Source organism: Microcebus murinus, chromosome 9 (assembly GCF_040939455.1).
Source record: "Microcebus murinus isolate Inina chromosome 9, M.murinus_Inina_mat1.0, whole genome shotgun sequence".
In the NCBI taxonomy this organism is placed as follows: domain Eukaryota; kingdom Metazoa; phylum Chordata; class Mammalia; order Primates; family Cheirogaleidae; genus Microcebus; species Microcebus murinus.
This window is the reverse complement of record NC_134112.1, coordinates 44,336,776-44,356,404: the sequence shown is the minus strand read 5'-3', so window position 1 is coordinate 44,356,404 and position 19,629 is coordinate 44,336,776. Positions and strand designations below refer to the sequence as shown.

General features: G+C 41.2%; 1 protein-coding gene across 1 annotated transcript in view; it reads right to left on the bottom strand.

Moving 5' to 3' along the window:
- PON1 (paraoxonase 1) overlaps positions 1-6,575 on the bottom strand; it is a 28,774-nt gene extending 22,199 nt beyond the window's left edge. Inside the window, exon 1 of the mRNA XM_012757092.3 lies at positions 6,428-6,575. Coding sequence (XP_012612546.2) covers positions 6,428-6,501 — 74 coding nt within the window. The 5' untranslated portion in view covers positions 6,502-6,575. The remainder of the gene's footprint in view (positions 1-6,427) is intronic.
- Between the last annotated feature and the right edge of the window lie 13,054 nt (positions 6,576-19,629).

The following is a 19,629-nucleotide window of genomic DNA, read 5'->3' as shown; positions in this document are numbered from 1 at the left end:
CAATACCCTATTGCTGTAGCACCTATGTGTCCACTTAGGTGCTACTCAGTTAATACCAGTTTACTGGAGAATATATCTGGTGCTTGTTTTTCCATTCTTGGGATACTTTACTTAGTAGTATGGGTTCCAGCTCTAACCAGGAAAATATAAGATGTGCTATATCACCATTGTTTCTTAGAGCTGAATAGTACTCCATGGTATACATATACCACATTTTATTAATCCATTCTTGGATTGATGGGCACTTGGGCTGTTTCCACAGCCTTGCAATTATGAATTGTGCTGCTATAAACATTCGAGTGCAGTTGTCTTTTTTGTAGAGTGTCACTGGATCATTTGGATAGATGCCCAGCAATGGGATTGCTGAATCAAATGGTAGATTCACTTGTATCGCTTTAAGGTATCTCCATATTGCTTTCCACAGAGGTTGAACTAGTTTGCAGTCCCACCAGCAGTGTAGGAGTGTTCCTCTCTCTCCGCAACCACGACAGCATTTATTGTTTGGAGATTTTTTGATAAAGGCCATTCTCACTGGGGTTAAGTGATATCTCATTGTGGTTTTGATTTGCATTTCCCTGATGATTAGAGATGTTGAGCTAAGCTAACGAAAAGCAGAAAAGAGAAATCTCTAATAAGCTCCATCAGGAATAAAAAAGGAGATATCACAACTGATCCCAAAGAGATACAAGATACAATTTATGAATACTACAAAAATCTTTATGCACACAAACTGGAAAATGTGGAGGAAATGGACAAATTTCTAGAAACACACAGCCTCCCTAGGCTCAACCAGGAAGAAATAGATTCCCTGAACAGACCAATCTCAACAGCTGAAATAGAAACAGCAATTAAAAATCTCCCTAAAAAGAAAAGTCCCGGTCCAGATGGCTTCACACCTGAATTTTACCATACTTGTTCTGTTTTGTTTTGCAAAAATGATGAACTTTGGAAAATAAAATGTCAGTGTTGAATTAAAAAAATGGAAATCTGCCATTATAATCACAAAAGTTCACAGTAAAGAAATAAAAGGAGAAGTGATAGAGCAGTGGCTTACAAACTGTTCAGACTGAGTTCACATTAGGAAAAGCATTTTGCATGGTACACACCATGTACACATGTACACATACACATCTAAAACAAGGTTCACAAAACATTACCCACCTTCATCCAGGTGATATATGTTTAATTTTTCTATTCAATTCTGTTCCTTTTATTTTATTTTATTTTATTTTATTTTATTTATTTATTTTTAATACAGAGTCTCACTTTGTTGCCCAGGCTAGAGTGAGTGCTATGGCATCAGCCTAGCTCACAGCAACCTCAAACTCCTGGGCTCCAGCGATCCTACTGCCTCAGCCTCCCGAGTAGCTGGGACTACAGGCATGTGCCACCATGCCCGGCTAATTTTTTCTATATATATTAGTTGGCCAATTAATTTCTTTCTATTTATAGTAGAGACAGGGTCTCGCTCTTGCTCAGGCTGGTTTCGAACTCCTGACCTTGAGCTATCCACCCACCTTGGTCTCCCAGAGTGCTAAAATTACAGGCGTAAGCCACCGTGCCCGGCCTGTTCCATTTATTTTAAAATATTGGTAATGATCTACTAAATTGATTTTGTTACCCACCATTTTGAAAAAATCCAGTCTAGAGGAAGTATGGTGAGTATTCATAGAATGCCCCAAGGGACTCAAAGGATAGGTATAAGATGTTAAGGGTGAAGGTCATAACCAAGGACAATGCAAAGAGTGGCATGGAAGACATTCAAGGATGTGACATTGCTGAATGGGCCAAGATTTGTGAAAAGCACCAAGGATAGTCAAGTTAGCTTTTCTTAGACTCAAAACCACATGGGAAGAATGAGGTTCATTAAATGTGATGGGTTCACAGAGGTTCACAGGGTTCATTAAATGTGATGGGTTCATAGAGGACAGAGAAAGGCAGAGCTGTTTGGCTCCTATTCTAATTCAGGCTCCTCTCTCCTGGAAAATGAACTCTAACCTGGAAAAGGTAGAATAATCACAGTTAAAGGGAGCCCAGGGTAAGCAAGGAGGCATTAAGTCAGCACCCAGTTGCTTTGGATTCCAATTTGTGGCCCAAACAAGTCATATCTCAACAGGATAATCATTGCTACTACAGTTCATGTACTGTATATATCCTCGTTTAATCCTCAAACACCTCCCTGAGGTGTTATTTTCCCTCTTTTACAGAGGACTAAGATTAAGTAGCTTTCCAAAACCACAAAATTATGAAATGGCTGAGCTGGGATTAGAGCTCAAGCATGAATGCGAAGCTTGAATTCAGTCCTCTAACCAGGCAAAATATACAGATAACACTGCTTACAAGCTGGAAGAAGGCCGGGTGCAGTGGCTCTCACCTGTAATCCTAGCACACTGGGAGGCTGAGGTGGGTGGATCATTTGAGCTCAGGAGTTCGAGGCCAGCCTGAGCAAGAGGGAGACCCCATCTCTACTAAAAATAGAAAGAAACTAGCTGGACAGCTAAAAATATATAGAAAAAATTAGCTGGGCATGGTGGTGCATGCTTGTAGTCCCAGCTATTTGGGAGGCTGAGGCAAGAGGATCGCTTGAGCTCAGGAGTTTGAGGTTGCTATGAGATAGGCTGATGCCACAGCGCTCTAGCCTGGGTAACAGAGTGAGACTCTGTCTCAAAAAAAAAAAAAATGTAAGAAGCTTCTGAAGACTCATTCACCTGTGTTATTATGATCCAATTCATATTTTTTTCTACATTATTTTTAAATTATCAGGACATATCGTTTCAAGGGATTAAGTCTAAATGTTCCAGGTCTAAGAGATAAAGTTCAATGTCTGAAATATGTCCCTGATCCACAGCCTCCGAACTCCGTCCAGAAATCACACAACCTTTGGCAATGAACTTGTCTTAGTCATGTTGTGTTGCCAAAAAGAACCTCTATCTGAGGCTACAGAATTTATAAAGAGAAAAGGTTTGTTTGGATGGCTGGAAAGTTCAAGATTGGGCATTTGCATCTGGTGAGGGGCTCAGGCTGCTTCCACTCATGGCAAAAGGGGAGACAGTGTATGCAGAGATCACGTGCTGAGAGAGGAACCAAGAGAGAAAGGGGGAGGTGCCAGGCTCTTTTTAATAACCAGCTCTCTCTGGGACCAATAGAGTAAGAACTCATTTAGCTCCAGGGAGGACATTAATCTATTCAAAAGGGATCCACATGTATGACCCAAACATCTCCCATTAGGCACCACCCCCTTCTGTGCAAATATACACTGGTTCCTTGCCCCCCCCCCCCAAAAAAAAAGGATCTTTAGCTATTAGCTATGCATTAAGAAATCCATTCTGGAACTTTTCTTGGGGCTAAATTTACCCTCATCAGTCTATTTTTCTGCTACTGTACACTCCTCATTCATTCAAATTCCTTTTTGAGGCCTACTATGTGCCAAGCCCTGTGCTAAGAACTCTCACATATACTTCCTCATTTAATCTCCTTAGCTTCCTTTGAGATGAAGATGAATATTTTCCCTGTTTTACAGGTAAGAAAATGGAGGCACCAAGAAGCTAAGTAATTGGTATGTGGCTGTTTATTTTAAAAAGTAGAGTTAGGATTTGAAATTATATGCCATGATACCAAGGACTCTTTCCTGTATCTTTCCCTTTGCTCACCCTTTTCCCTCCACATAGAGTGCTTTTTACCTCCTTACCTAACTAGGAAGAACACTGCTCCTGATGCTTTGTAGTCTCTCCTGATCTTCTGTCGTGGGACTAACTATTCCTTAGTTTATCCTCATCAACCTTCACATACACATCTGTCAAGTTTCTTACCATGCTCCTTTGCAGTTTTGGAGTTTTGGTCTTATTGCTCCTAGTAAACTTTGAAATTAATGCCTGAATACTACATCCTATTCATGTCTATGACTTCCAGCATGAACACAGTGCCAGCAGAGAGAAGGCACATGGCAGATGTCTGCTGAAGTATTTTGTGGAGCCATGAGGCTAGTGCATCAGACCGAGAAGATGGTGTTGATGGCATTGATAAGGGTGACTGGAGGGTTGGATGGTTATTTGTCCCTCTCCTAGGGTTTCAAGGGGATATGATTATCACACTTACTCATCACTCATCACTCATTGCTCATCACTCATCAGATTTCATAGCTGGGTTTTTGAGATTATATGTGGCAATTATAAATGCTCATACTTAGAGGTCACCTACTATGTACCATATTTTACACATGTCCTACTGTGATACGTATTATTACCCCATAATTTTCTGGAGAAACAGGCTAGAATTTTTCTTGGGGTAAGATGGTAAAGTAATTCGAAAGTTGCAGAAATGAGATCTAACGCAGGTCGTTATGAATTCGCCATTGCCCTCTTCCTCCTACACTGTATTGCCTGCAGGGAGCATGGGGCAGCAGAAGTGCATTGAGAGGCCTAAGGCTATCTCTGTGGTTTCCTTCTAAAGAAAGGAAACACAGTGGTCTCATGCATTACAATTTGCAATTTAGGAACAGGGACATTGCCATACAGATGCAGCGCTGCAACATTCCACAACTGCAGGGGTGATGTCCAAGGTGGTCCCTGGACTTGTGCAGCGCATCTTCTGCAAGGCCACTTGCAGCTGGCTATGAAGGAAAAGCGGGAGATTCTTGGTCCATGGGAGTTCTCTCAGTTTCTCCTCTGTGCTACTTCCACTTTGGAAGCTCAGGACATCCCCAGAAGCATCCCTTGTATGTTTCCACTAGTTCACTCTAACCAGGCCTGTATAAGTTCCTGCAGACCCCCCACAGGGACAGCCTAGCTGAGAAGAAAAAAGGACGTATTCACTCTGGGGATTTGGCTTGCTCCTGGTGCAAGCCTCAGGACATAATCTCTTCCCTTCTCTCTCTTGGGTAGATTCATGATCTTCTCTGGGACTCAGGTGCCTTACCTCCAAATTGAAAATAAAGGTCATTTAATATCCTCCAGGATCTCTTGGTCTGGTTCTAACATGAGCAATGGCAGGATTTGAATGTCCTTTAGAAAGGAACATACACATTCTCTGGGGAGTTTGTTAAATAATGCTGATTCTGATGCAATCAGAAGTGTGGGGTGGGGCCTGAGATTCTGCATGTCCAGCGAACTTATAAGTGACACTTGTGGAGTAGTGAGGTTTTAGGGGCTTCTAACAGTGGGTGCAATTTCCTTTCTGTCCCCCATCTAGGCTTCTCCAGGAGGCTCTGCACCCATCCTCTATTAATATACATCTCTCTATAGAATCTCCTTTGGTGGCAAACAGTGCTATGAGTAACAAAAACTCACAAACTGTACTTTTTACACAATTTAAAAGCCAAAATCACTAACTGCTTCTTACTTTTTTCTAACACTTCGTGATTTTAAAATTAACAATAAAAAAATCCACAATAATTTATGAAAACCTATCTGAAAATAAGCTTCTAATTAGCCCATAAGATTATAGAATTTTTTTTAAAAAATGAAAAATGTTCAATTTAATTTTATTAATGTTTTACTTCAGAGTAAATAAGATACTATTGACTAAGCCTTAGAGACTAGGATGATCATCTAGACTTTGAACTTCTGCAAAAACTTACCATGAAACTTCTGATACGTTCTTAAAACACTTTTTCCCCCTTTATGGCACCTAAAGGTTTATTAAATACTTTTTAAAGGGAAGCAGGGAACTAACATTTACTAATAACTATGTCCCAGGCATGGTGTTAGTTGTTTCCTATGAGTGTGTATTACTGGTTCCAGTTTACTGAAGTAGCTAAGGTTTAGAGACGTAAAATCATTTGTGGGGTCCCATACTCAAAGAGCGGACCCAGAACCCAGGATATCGAATGCCACCCTTAGGGTTCCTTGTTTCCTCGATCAGCCCCCACTGGAGCGGGCGGGCCACCACAGAACGCATTAGCTCACACCTGCTCTTGTCCACACTCAGGTTTTCTGTCGCTGTCAGCATGGTCTCAAACTGAGAATCTTCAAGCCAGGAAGGTTTGCACTAGGACCAGAAAGTCGAGGCGGAGAAGGGGTGCAGGCTTCCCTTCCCTAATTCACACAATATCGGGGGACTCTCCCAACTTGGTTATTTGGAGTCGGATTTTTTGTTTGCTTGATTTAGCCAGGTTGAGAGGTGAATCTGCACCCAAAGCACACAGATCTCCATGAAAAATGAGTTTGTGTGCGCTGACAACCTGGCCACTCATACCACTGACAACCGTGTCCCTTCCCATCTCGCAGACCGTGAGCAAGGGCAGGTTTTCGAGCCGCACATCAGAGTTGGCCAGACATTTATGAACCCCCCCACCCCCCGCAGGATGTGCATCCAGCACCAGCCTGTGGATTTTCTGCGAGCCTGGACCCTAGTTTCTGGGGTGAGGGTGGCGGGTGGGAGCTGGCAGGGGCAGCGGGACGGGCAGGGGCTGCCGCACAACCAAACTTACTTGTAAGAAGACCGGTGGTCCCTGAAGAGTGCCAGTCCTATCCCCAGGACGGTGAGCACGAGCAGCTTCGCCATGGCATGGGACAGTCGGGCAGAGGACAGACAGGGCGCAGGCACGAGGGCTAGGAGAGGCCGCCTGCCCTGCCGGGGAGCCCCGCTCGCTCGGGCCGCCCTGGGATTGGCCGGTCCCGCCCCGCCCGCGGCTCGGCTCCCAGCGCCGCAGGTGACAGGTGCCGGCACCGCGCGGGCTCCCCGTCCGTGCTCCCTGCAGGGAGCTGCGCGCTTCAAGCCAGGCGCCTCCGACCTTAAAAAGAGAGAACGTGGAGAACAGGTGCCTAGTTCGGTCAGGGAGGGGTGATCAAGGAAGTTGAAGGAAATAGAGAGCCGTGGGAAAGGACCTCCTAGCTTTGGGGGAGTGTTCAATTTGTGCCAACAAGGTCCTAATCCTGTGTCTCAGACGGATCAGTAACTTGATCATGGGGACCCAGCCAGAAAAGACGAGGAAAGGAGGGCTGTGGTGGGAACCCCAAGATCTAACTGTTGTCATTATGCTACCACCATGTCACCTCCCAACACTGGGATTTCAAGCATCTCTTCTGACCTGACAGCTCACTCAAGTACATCACTCTGCAGTGCAGTCATTTCCTCCTACAAAAAAATAAATAAATAAAATAAAGCAGGGGAGGGAGATGGGGAGTGCTCCTGTTCAAGAACCAGCAGTCAGGGAAGGCCTCAGTGGTAAAGGCACTTCTGAGCAAAGACCCAAGGGAGGTGCCTCTGTAGAACCATGTCTCTCATCTCCACTGTTACTACGAATGAAGTCTTTCCTGATTTGCTAAAGGCCAGCCCCTTCCTTTGCTCCGGGTCCCTTTCTTTCTCCCTTTTGGTCCAAATTACACTTTCTTCTGCAATACCCCTCTCTTCCTCTTTTCTGGAATATTGCCATCAGATACCAACATGCTTTAATTATCACCCATAGTTTTCTGGGGGAAAACTCTCTTGGACCCCCACATTCTAACTACTGCCCTTTCTTTGCTTCTCCTGCACACTTGCTTTTACACCTTGAGCTTCTATGTGAGAAATCTGAGCACTCCACTGAAGTGTCCATGTGAAAGTCTGTCAAAACAAGGAGCCTTCTAGCCATCTGAGCCAAGGAAACAGGCATGAAATGAAGCCTTCTTGGACCCTTTAGACCAGCCTGGCCACCAGCTGAATACCTCCGAGGCACCATTATTAACACCAGGTGGAGCAGAAGAATCCACCTGGGAGAGGGACCATAGAATCCAAGGGAAGTATCTGTAAAGAGGGGAATGCTGATCTGTGTCCAGTGTGGTTATGAGTTAAGTTTGATGAAGGCAGAGAAGCAACCACTGATAACATAGATACAATGGGTGGTTTAATAAGAACAAATTCTACAGTTGAGTCAAAGGAACACAAGTCATATTATAATAGAATGGGTTAAGGAGAAAATGGTAGATTGGAGCTATTCCCCAAAGTTAGTTGCTAAGCCAAACAATCATCTGGTGCTCATAAATTATGGGTAAGGAATCTGAGCAGGGCTCAGCAGGTTGCCTGGTTGACATTCTCACTGGAATGTTTAAGAGTCTTTTCAAAATGTGCCCAAAACAGAACTCTTGATCCCCCTACCTCCATTTGCTATGCCTCCAAGTTCTCCACACTTCAATAAATGGCACCACTCCCATCCAGTTGCTCAGGCCCAGAATCTAGACATCTTGTTTCATCCATCTCTTTCCCTCACACCCCCTTCCACTAAATACATGGGTCACTTCCATAAGCTCTACTCTGTGTTACTTACCTAGCGCTGTGTAACAAATTATGCCAAAAGCTAGCTGTTAAAAACAACAAACACTTATTATCTCATAGTTTCTGTGGGTTAGGAATCCAGGCATGGCATGGCTAGATACCTCTGGCTCACTTATTATCTCATAGTTTCTGTGGGTTAGGAATCCAGGCATGGCATGGCTAGATACCTCTGGCTCGAGGTATCTCATGAGTTGGCCGCTGAGCTGTCAGGCAGAGGTGCCATCTCACCTCAAGACTCAACTGGGATGGGTGGACGAGGTGAGAGTGGCTTCCAAGATCACTCACACGGTTCTAGGGAGGCACCTGTGCCTTGCCACACGGGCCTCCCACAGGGCCACAGTGGAATAAGATAACTGACTTCCCTCAGGGTGAGCCGTCTGACAAGTGAAACAGCACGTCCCCAAAACAGAAGCCACAATTTTTTATTAACCTAACGTCAGAGGTGACATCCCCTAACTTCTGCCATATTCTATTTGTGAGAAAAAAACTATTAGTATTGTACTAACTCCAGTTTACATTCAAGGGGAGAGGAATTGAGCTCACTCTTGAGGGGAGGCGTATCCAAGTATGTGTAGACATATGTAAAACCACCATACTTTCCAAATAAATCTTGACTCAACCCACTTCTCTCCATTTCCATTGCCATCACTCTGGTCCAGGCTACTATTGTCCCCAGGCTAGAACAACCTCTCCATTGTTCTCTCTTTAACCACCCCCCTCTTCCAATTCCTTCTCTTCACTGCAGCCCCAGTAATCTTTTAAATATGTAAATCAGATTATATAATTTCCCTGTTTAAAATAATCTCTCTCACAGCTTCTCATTTTACTTTCTTACCATGGCCCTGCAAGATCTGGCCTGTGCTCACCCTCTGACCTAATTTCTTACCACTCACTCAGCATAAGGTGCTGCAACCTTAGCTTTCTTACCATTCTGTACACACGCTAATCTTGCTGCACTTCACCATCTTTGCTATTCTTTGGCTACAATACTCTCCTCATCCCCTCACTTGCTCCCTGACTGCTCCTTGCATTTCTCTTTCTTGTCATTCAGGTCTTAGTGTAAACGTTACTTCTCCCAAGAGAGGTAGCTTGCTCCTTCAGGTACCAGTTTGGAATTCACTTCTGCTTGTTTTTTGTTTTTTGTTTTTTTTGTCCAACGGATTAAGGGAGTACAAATGTTTTTTGTTACATGGGTGAATTGTATAATGCTGAAGTCAGGGCTTTTAGAGTACCCATCACCAGAACAGTGTATGGGGGTGTTTTAAACTTATAATTCCTTTTTATCACCAGAAATGTATAACCGAACACTAAAAAAACACTGAAAAAACTCATGAACAACTCAGGTATCACCTTAGCTTTTGTAATCCCTTTTCTTTCTTAGTCCTCATATGCTAAATATTTATTTGCACATGTCCAAATATTACTTCCTAAATATATTTGGTAAAAAGTACATCTACCTAGTCTTTCATTTACCTGCAAAAGCCTAATTCACTGAGTACTCAGTAAAAACTGTCAATGAATTGTTAGAAAGTCAGAGCCAAATTTGCAAAGTTTAATTTTGTGTAGCACAGAAAGATTGGTTGATTTAGTGGCTATCCTTGGTATTGTTCCTCTACAGAGGATGCTGAGACCTCTTGGCAGTAGTTGCAATGTTCTCAAGTTTCTGAAAGTGTGAAATTCCAATGTCTTAAGAATGCCAATAACACCATTCTGCATAAGGCAGCTATCATAAAGCTGGGGGAAAAAACTAGACTTTAAGTACTGAATTCCTGGTCATTTCCTGAAAATTCTATATTAGCAGAAATAACATCTGTAAGATGGAGATAATTCCTATGGGTTTGCTGTAGGAAATTAAAAACAAATCTGTGATATCACTATGCAGATATAAAGCAACTGCAATGCAAACTGTAAAGTTCTAGCCAAGTCTAGAAGTTAGTGTACAAAATGCTTTCACCTTATGTCACCTCACAACATCCTAGTAAAGGAGATAGATCCAAATTCTCCTCATTTATGCAGTCACCCAATAAGGAAGTATAGGAGCCCTTAGTTTGTATGTCTCTATGTGGTGATACTAAATTATGTGCATCTAAAAACAGAACCTCAAAGAATAGAAAGCAAAAGGTAACAGAATCGTACCACTTCCCTTCAGTCATCTAAGCACACACCTTAAAGACCTACAAAAAAAACAAAAAAAACAAAACAAAAAAAAAACCCAAAGACAGTAGAAGGATGAAAATAATAAAGATAAAGCCAGCAATCAATACAACAGAAAATAAACTTGAAGGGAAAATATCCATTGAATGAAATGTTATTCAGCAATAAAAAAGAATGAAGTCCTAATAATATATGCTACAACACGGATGCACCTTGAAATCATTACGCTGCATGAAACAAGCCAGACACAGAAGGCCACATGTTGTAGGATTCCATTTATATGAAAGAGCCAAAAAAGGCAAACCCACAGAGGCAGAAAACAGATTAGTAGTTGCCAGGGGTGGCATGGGAAAGGAGCATGGGGAATAACTACTTAATGCGTATGAGTTTCCTTTTGGGGTGATGAAAATATTCTGGCACAAGGCAGTGGTGATGGCTGCACCACATTGTGAATGTACCAAATGCCACTGACCTGTAAAATGGTTTAGTGGTGAATGTTATGTTATGTGCATTTTACTACAATATAAAACTTAGAGAGAACGGAATATTCAAAAGTTACTTATTAAAAAGACTAATAAAGTATATAACCCCCGAGTAAGACAGAGAGAGAGAAAACAAATTCTAAATATGAAGAATGAAGAGAATATTACCACAGAGCCTAAGGATATTTAAAAATAATAAAAGGATATTATGAACTACTTTAAAACACTAAATTTGCAAATTTAGATGAAAAACATGAATTCCTAAATTTACCAATGCATACACAAGAAGAGACGGAAACTTTCAATATTTCTATATTGATTAAAGATATTGAATCCATAATTTAAAATCTCCCTGAAAGAAGCCATCAGTCTCAGGTAGCTGCATAAGTGAATTCTTTCAAACGTTTAAGGAAAAAAAATGCTAAGTTTTACAATAACTTCCAGAGAATAGAAAAGAAATACCTCTCAACTCTTTCACCAAGTCAATATAACCTTCCTACCAAAACCTGACAAGTTAAGTACAAAACAGAAAAATTGAAATTACAGACAATCTTTACCATAAACATGGGACATTAATATCTTAAAATATTATTAAATTGAATCCACAATATATAAAAAGATAATGACATCATAATCGTCATAATCAAGTGGGGTCTATGCCCAGTTTGTGAGTTTGACTTAAAGTTTTAAATCAATCCTATAATTAACATAATTAAAGGAAAAATATAATATGAGATCATCTCAATAGATGCAGAAAAAGTACTTTATAAATTCAACACTCATTTATAGTCAAAAACATTCTTAGTAAATTAGAAATAAATTGCAAATTTCTTAATCAGATAAGGAACATCTCAAAGAGAAATCTACAGCAGGCATCATGCTTGATGAGAAATTGAAATTTTTCCCTGGTGCTTAAGAAAGATACAAAGATATTCAGTATTATAATTTATATTCAATATTAAAATAAAGATAAGAAAAAGAAATAAAGGATTTCAAGATTGAAAAAGAAAATCTAGAACACTCATTGTTCATAGACAACATGAGGTATGTAGATAAAACAAAAGACACAGATGAACTATTAAAATGAATATGTAAATTTACCAAGGTAGTCAGCTACAGGATTAGTATACAGAACAATTTGTTCTTGCATAGTAACAAATAATTAGAAAGTGAAATTTGAAAAAGATAGGATTTACAAGAGCATCAGAAATGCTAAATTCTTAGGATCTAACAAAGGATGTGCAAAATTTGTATACGGAAAACTATACAACTTTACTGACAGAAACAAAAGAAGATCTAAATGGACACATATACCAACTTCAGATCTTGGAAGATGCGAAACCTAATGATGTCTATTCTTCCCAATTTGATCTATATATTCAATAAAATTCCAATCAGTTGGGCGCAGTGGCTCATGCCTATAATCCTAGCACTCTGGAAGGCTGAGGTGGGAGAATCTCTCAAGGTCAGGAGTTCAAAATCAGCCTGAGCAAGAGCGAGATCCTGTCTCTACTAAAATTAGAAAGAAATTAATTTGCCAACTAAAAATATATAGAAAAAAATTAGCCAGGCATGGTGGTGCATGCCTGTAGTCCCAGCTACTCGGGAGGCTGAGGCAGAAGGATTGCTTGAGCCCAGGAGTTTGAGGTTGCTGTGAGCTAGGCTGATGCCACGGCACTGTAGCCCAGGCAACAGTGTGAGACTCTGTCTCAAATAAAATAAAATAAAATAAAATTCCAATCAAAATCCTAAAAAAGTTTTGTAAATATTGACAAGCCAATCCCAAATTTAAGTGAAAATGCAAAGACTAAAGAATGGCCATAAAAATTTTTGAGGAAAAACAAATGGATTTTTCTAGCAAAAATGAAGATTTATTATACATCTATTAAAACTAAAACAATGGTACTGTAGATGGGTATGTTGTCCCATGCCTATAGTCCCAGCTACTACAGAGCATGCTACAACAGAGGCTTGTAAAAACAGTGGTTTATTATTCATACTATCTGTCCATTGCAGCTTTGCTTCCTAACATCACTATTCCAAGGTTCAGCCTGGCAGAACGAACTGTATCTATAACATTACCAGTCTGGGGCCTGGTGGAGAAGAGAGACACAGTGAACCAAAGTGACTTAAAATTTCACCCTAGAAGTGACTTGTGTTACTTCTACCAATATTTCATTGGCCAAACTAAGTCATATGGCCACTCTTGAGTTCAACAGCCCACTGAGGGTAGCACAGCAAGAAGAAAACTAGAATATTTGGGCAATAGTTATTCAATCTACTACAGAGGCTGAGAAAGTGATTATTTGGCTTCTGTTTTGGGCAAGTTGGACTCATGTTCAATGTCTGTGTCTGGTTCCCTAGAATTAGAAACAAAGAGGATTTTAGAAGCACACCATTTATTGACAGTGCTTGTTAGGAAAAAATTTCGAAAGGAGTGAATGTAACAAGATAAAGATAGAGAAACGACCAAAAATTTTAAACCTGTTAGTGGCAGGACACATCTGATTTTATTGTTTCCAATATTTATATATATACTTTGTGTGTGTGTGTGCATGCATGTGTGTGTGTGTGTGTGAGTGACAGAGAGAGACTTTTAGCATATGATGTGATTATTTTGAATACCAGTGGGCTTTTTTAGAATCCATTCCTAGACAATCTATTTTCTGAAGATCATCAGTTTGCATTCCACCCTTAGACAATTTTCAGATTCACCGCAGAAGCCAATATTTTTTCTGTAGAGGAAATTGATGACAATCCACAGAATGCTTCACCTGCACTTCATTTAAGTTTTACTTCTTGACAGAATCAATGACATTCTATGGTTTATGTGATTCACCAGTCAGCTGTTAGAAACCACAGAGTTCCTGTGGCGTGCAAAGCCTGGAGCTTGATGAACACAATTTTGTGGTAAGTATTCATTTTGCCATTTCCCCAAGACATCCCTAATGGACTGAGCTTTTTTCGATGTGTTTGTTATAGAAAATAGAAAACTAAGTATGTTAAAAAGCTCTCATTATATTCTCTGCACTCACTTAAGAACATTACTCTTGGTTTTCCTCAATTGGATGCCTTGCCCTTGGCTGTGCTAATTATGGTCTTTAACATCTCCAGTAAATCACTTTTTTGAATGACTTCATTGCATGGTAAAAATGAGCTTTTTTACTTACAAAATGCCTTACAAAAAGTAAGTGACTTTTGTTCTTGCTATAGAAAATGTCTGCAGGTTTGTGACACACAAAAAAGCCCAAACACATCAATAACACTCAGTGTGCACTTAGATCTTACTTCGGGGACATGTGCTGGCAACACCAGATCGGCACCTTCAACCTCTTTTCCAACACCCTTTGGGTGCAGCATTTGAAAACCCTGGCTACACATTAGAATGATGCAGGGAGTTTTTATAAAGCACCAGTGCCTGAGCCCCAACAAGGGGGTTGGACTTCGCTCTTCTATTGTGTTTGTCTGCCCCACAGAGATAGAAACTAAAAGTTGCATTCCCCAAACTCTCTTGATGCCAGAGTATAGAACGTCATTTTGTGTCTAGATCAGCAGGGCTTGAGCAAAACTAAAATTTAGAAATAATTAAGCGAGGAAAGAGGCAGTATAGCTTGCTAATCTGTTTTGCTAGGGTGGCCCATGCCTGCAGGAGTGGCCCTGGAGCCTATTATTGGTTCTTGGGGCTCCTTGAGCTCTGGATCTAACCTGTCATGGCTACAACCATCTACAATACCACCAATGATGCATGAGGTCTCCTACATGTCCACCTCCTCATAGGTCTCCTATATCTCCACTCCCCACTTGGCAACATCAAGCCTTTTAATTTTTGCTAGTCGAATAGACACAAAATAATTTAAAAGTGCTGTTTTAATTGGCACTTCTCTGATTACTAAAGATTCTGAGCATCTTTCATGTGCTTCATTTTTTCCTCTCTTCTGTAAATTGCTTCTTCACACCATCTGCCTGTTGTTCCTTGGGGTTATTATCCCCACTTTGTTATTTTTTAGGAGTTCTTAATATATTCTACTTATTAATATCTTGTCAATTTAACATTGCAAATATTTCTTATTCCAATATCCTTATTCATAATATCTTTGACAGTTGTATTCTTCACTGAATGGAAATCCTAAATTATGTTGATTCAAATTCAGTCAACTTTATTTTTTGTCTTAGGGTTTATGCTTTTTAAATTTTGTCTCAGTAGCCCTTCCCTACCCTTAGGTCATAAGGATACTGTCCTGCATTGCTTTCTGTTAACTTTACAGGTCATCCTTGACCTTGAACTCTTTAACACATCCAGAGTCCATTTTTCTTAGGTAGTTACCTAGGGATGTTAGGTAAGATACAGTTTTATTTCTTTCATTAAAGTGAGTCCATCCTCCCAATGCGATCTTCTAAACAAACATCCTTTCCCTATTGACAGGTGCTGCTAACTTTACCTTATGTTAATTCCCCATACATAAATATTTCATTTCCTGAGCTCTCTATTCTGTTCCATTGATCTATTTGTTTTTTCTTGAACAAATACTAAACTGTTTTTATTATTAGGCCTACTCCTGCCCTTTATTTTTATTTTTTGAAGATGATTTTGCTCTTCTATATGCATAAAAAATATCTTGTGAGATATATCGTACATACCTAAGAGCGTATAAAATACGTATGTACTGTTATAGTGTCAGGTTTAGGGATCTGAAATGGCAGTTCTTGGTGAGCTCATGGCCAAAGAATGACCGGACGCACCAAAGTAAGGTAAGCATGAAAATGAGGTTTATTGAGGAGAGAAAATTAGGATTATAGAGCAAGAGCAAAATATAGGTTTACAGAGCATGATATATACACCAAAGGTGACGACCGGACCCATTGTTGCAGCAAAGCAAGAGCAAAAGGAAATACCTAAGTTATTGTGTGTGTCTTGTTTCATAGCGCCAGGATGGGGTCCTCCCTGTGGTGCAGGTGTCACTGTGGAACCACTTTGATTGGACAGTTGGGAGTTGCATGACCTGCACCTTACTACGCATGCAGGTTGTTCTAGGTCACTTCCCAGATTCTGTTGTACCTTTGCTGTTTGGCTCAAGTCCTCTGCATTCTTTTGTAGTTGGTCCATAGGGTGTTCCCTCCTACCCCAGATATGGCAGTTGCTCAGGACAGGATTAAGGTGGGACAGGACCAAGATGGGGCCTGGGGTCCACCCTTGTCCTTCTTCTCAGGTGGAGCAATTGCACTAAGGCAAGACACCCACTTTTGTCCCTAGGATACCTGGAATCCCTCGCTATCTACCTAACAATAGGCTAATCATAAAACAAACATCAGTGTAAACCACCATCCAGGTTAGGAAATGCATTAGCAGTCCTCCAGAAGCTGCCCCTGTATCTTCCCCTGACCACAATGCCCATTTTCCCTCCAGGCAACCAATATCCTAACTCTTGTGAGAATCATAACCTTCCTATTCACTCTAGTTTGACCACCTAGGTACACATCCTCAAAAAATATTGTTTAATTTTGCCCCTTTTGGAATTCTCCCAAAAGAAACTCATACTAGATGGATTTCTTTTTATTTTCTTTAGCTCAACAGTATTTGTGAAATTCATCCCTGTTGTTGCATGTAGCTCTAGCTGAGGCATGCCTTGCTGTACAGCATTTCATTGTGGTAGGAGGTATTAGCAGCCCAGCAGGGCCACAGTGCTCCTGAAAGAGATCAACTAACCCCCCCTCCCCCAATCTTCACTTTAACATCCCTGACAATTAACCTGCATCCCTGACAATTATGCAGAACAACTGGGGAAGGGAAGAGCCAAGTGAGGGAAGAGGCTCAGAATAATCACATGAAGATTGAGAGTGTTTACACAACAGGGGGATTGGTTTGGATGACTGTCTGGGCAGCGAGATTATTGGTAAACCTGTGCCTTAAGAAAGGGGCAAGAGAAATTAACAAAGGAAGATGACAGAGCAAAGAGAGGATGATAGTGGGACAATCTATGCTCCTATCCTTTGGCAAGAATAGGTAAATTGCTTACTCCAGGAGGGGTCCAAACTTGAACCATTTTGCCAGGGCCATTCGCCAAAAGAAGACATACTAGGTGAAAGGATCTCAATAGCTGAAGGCTGAGAGTAACCCACTTGGAGCAAGAGCAGGGGCAAAGTGTGTAAGAGGTTCTGCTGGAGCTGGATCTTCCACTGGCATCCTAGGGGAGGGCCAGCTGAACAGCCAGTTGGCCTTAGCCACAGAACAACCAAGGAAAGATTGTAGTCACATGACCGTTAGCAAAAGACTTTAGTCCTTTCCACTGTATACTGCTCCAACTCTGAAAAAGCTAAAACCATAAAGTATGGTTTTAGAACTTATTTTTTCCATAGCCTTATGTAATTTTATTTATTTATTTATTCATTCATTCATTTTATTTTATTTTTTTAGAGGCAGGGTCTTGCTTTGTTGCCCAGACTGGAGTGCAGCGGTGCAATCATAGCTCACAGTAAGCTCAAATTCCTGGGCTCATGCGATCCTCCTGCCTCAGCCTCCCAAGTAGCTGGGACTACAGATGCACACCATGCCTGGCTAATTTTTTTTTTTTTTCTTGTAGAGATAGGGTCTTGCTATGTTGTCCAGGCTGGTCTCAAACTCCTGGCCTCAAGCAATCAATCCTCCTTCCTTGGCCTCTCAAAGTTCTGGGATTATGGGTGTGAGATACCCTGCTCCACCTGTAATTTTATTTTTGAGTCCCCATTCTGACTGGCAGCAGAAATCAATATATAAATCAATTTCAAACCTCTTCCCCCAATTCCTGGAGTGTTGTCTAAATTCTGAGAGGCGTTGGTAGCACTAAAGCATCATGGGAGGTATCTGGTCTTTGGGGTTGCCATCTAACCTCTGGTCTTCATTCTAATCAAGTGACTGCTGTCTTCTTTCCCCTGACTGCAAGACCTCTTTCAGTCCACCAGTTCACCTCTTACATGGGAATTTGTTTGGATCTGTGTCGGGTTCAAGTGCAGATAACGCTGTGATGCCACCCCCAGTACACACTCCAGCATTTCTGCTTTGTTCTTACCTTGGGCTGGCACAAAGAAGCCCCGAGCTTTGTGACTTTCTCAGGCCCTCCCTGAGAAAGGACACACTGGTCAGATCCCCCAAATTTCTTGAGGTGTTTTAGCACCCAGCTTTTCCTAACTTGCCCTTGAAAGAAGGCAGAGCAAGGTCAATTCTTGGGATCCCACCAGCATCTAAGTTCTCTTAGTATTTTCATCTCTCTGTTTCTTCTTTCCTAGTCTAGTGAATTTTATCTAACCTAGGAGTGTGACAGAGACCAAAAAAATTTTTTTTTTTTTTTTTTTTTTTTTTTTGAGACAGAGTCTCGCTTTGTTGTCCAGGCTAGAGTGAGTGCCGTGGTGTCAGCCTAGCTCACAGCAACCTCAAACTCCTGGGCTCAAGCAATCTTTCTGCCTCAGCCTCCCGAGTAGCTGGGACTACAGGCATGAGCCACCATGCCCGGCTAATTTTTTTTTCTATATATATTAGTTGGCCAATTAGTTTCTTTCTATTTATAGTAGAGACAGGGTCTCGCTCTTGCTCAGGCTGGTTTCGAACTTCTGACCTCGAGCAATCCGCCCGCCTCGGCCTCCCAAAGAGCTAGGATTACAGGTGTGAGCCACCGCGCCCGGCCCAAAAAAATTTTTTATCATATTCTTTGAAACTGACTGTACTGTATATATGCCTTTCATTCCTATTTTTTTTCTATGTCCACCTGATAACTAGGCTTTTGAAACTTAGATCTAATCATCGACTCTACCCATCTACTGGGCCATTCCTCCCTTGAAGCCAGGAAAACTGCAAAGTCCCACTGCCTGAATCACACAGGGCTTCATGACATAAAAAGTAGAATTCTACCCAGTGACAAAACTTTTCAGCAAAACTGACATCTAACTGGACACTGTTCTTTAGGACATAAAGAGACTGCCTCAACTTCCCATCCCCAAAAGAGAAAAAAAAAATTAACCAACCAATCCATAATAAGAGTCACAAAAAGGGAAGAGGGAGTGCTTGGGTGTACTGGTTCCCATTAATGGTTTGCTAAAGGTTGTCCTGGTATTTGACCATGAAAGGGAAGCTGCTATTCACTCTGATCAAACTAAGGTTGGGTCAGTCTTTAAAACAGGGCTTTAGGCTAGAATCATGTTATTCATTTAGATTCTTTAGGACCAAGTTTCTTGGAGGTTGCTTCCTAAGTGTTTATTGAATTAACAGGAAGAGCAAGCTGAAAGTGATCACAGACAACTGCCCTAATGCAGTTCAAAGCCAAGTGGTTTAGCAATACAGTTGTCCCTCCGCAGGGACAACTGTCCTCTGTGGGGAATTGGTTCTAGGACTGCCAGTGGATACCAAAGTCCACGGATGCTAAAGTCTCTTATATAAATTGGTGTAATATTTGCCTATAACCTAAGCAATCCCCCTGTATAGTTTAAATAATCTCTGGATAACTTATAATACCTAATACAATGCAAATACTATGTAAATAGTAGTTATACTGTATTGTTTAGGGAATAATGACAAGAAAAACATCTGTACATGTTCAGTTCAGATGCAACCATCCATTTTTTTTTAATGTTTTTTGCTTTGGTTAGTTGAATCCACAGATGCAGAGCCCACAGATACAAAGGGCTGACTATACTTTAGTTACAGGTATCAGTACAAATAAAGACCTACCACAGATGGACAGATAAACTCTGCCCTGCCTTAAGTTAGCCAGTGAGG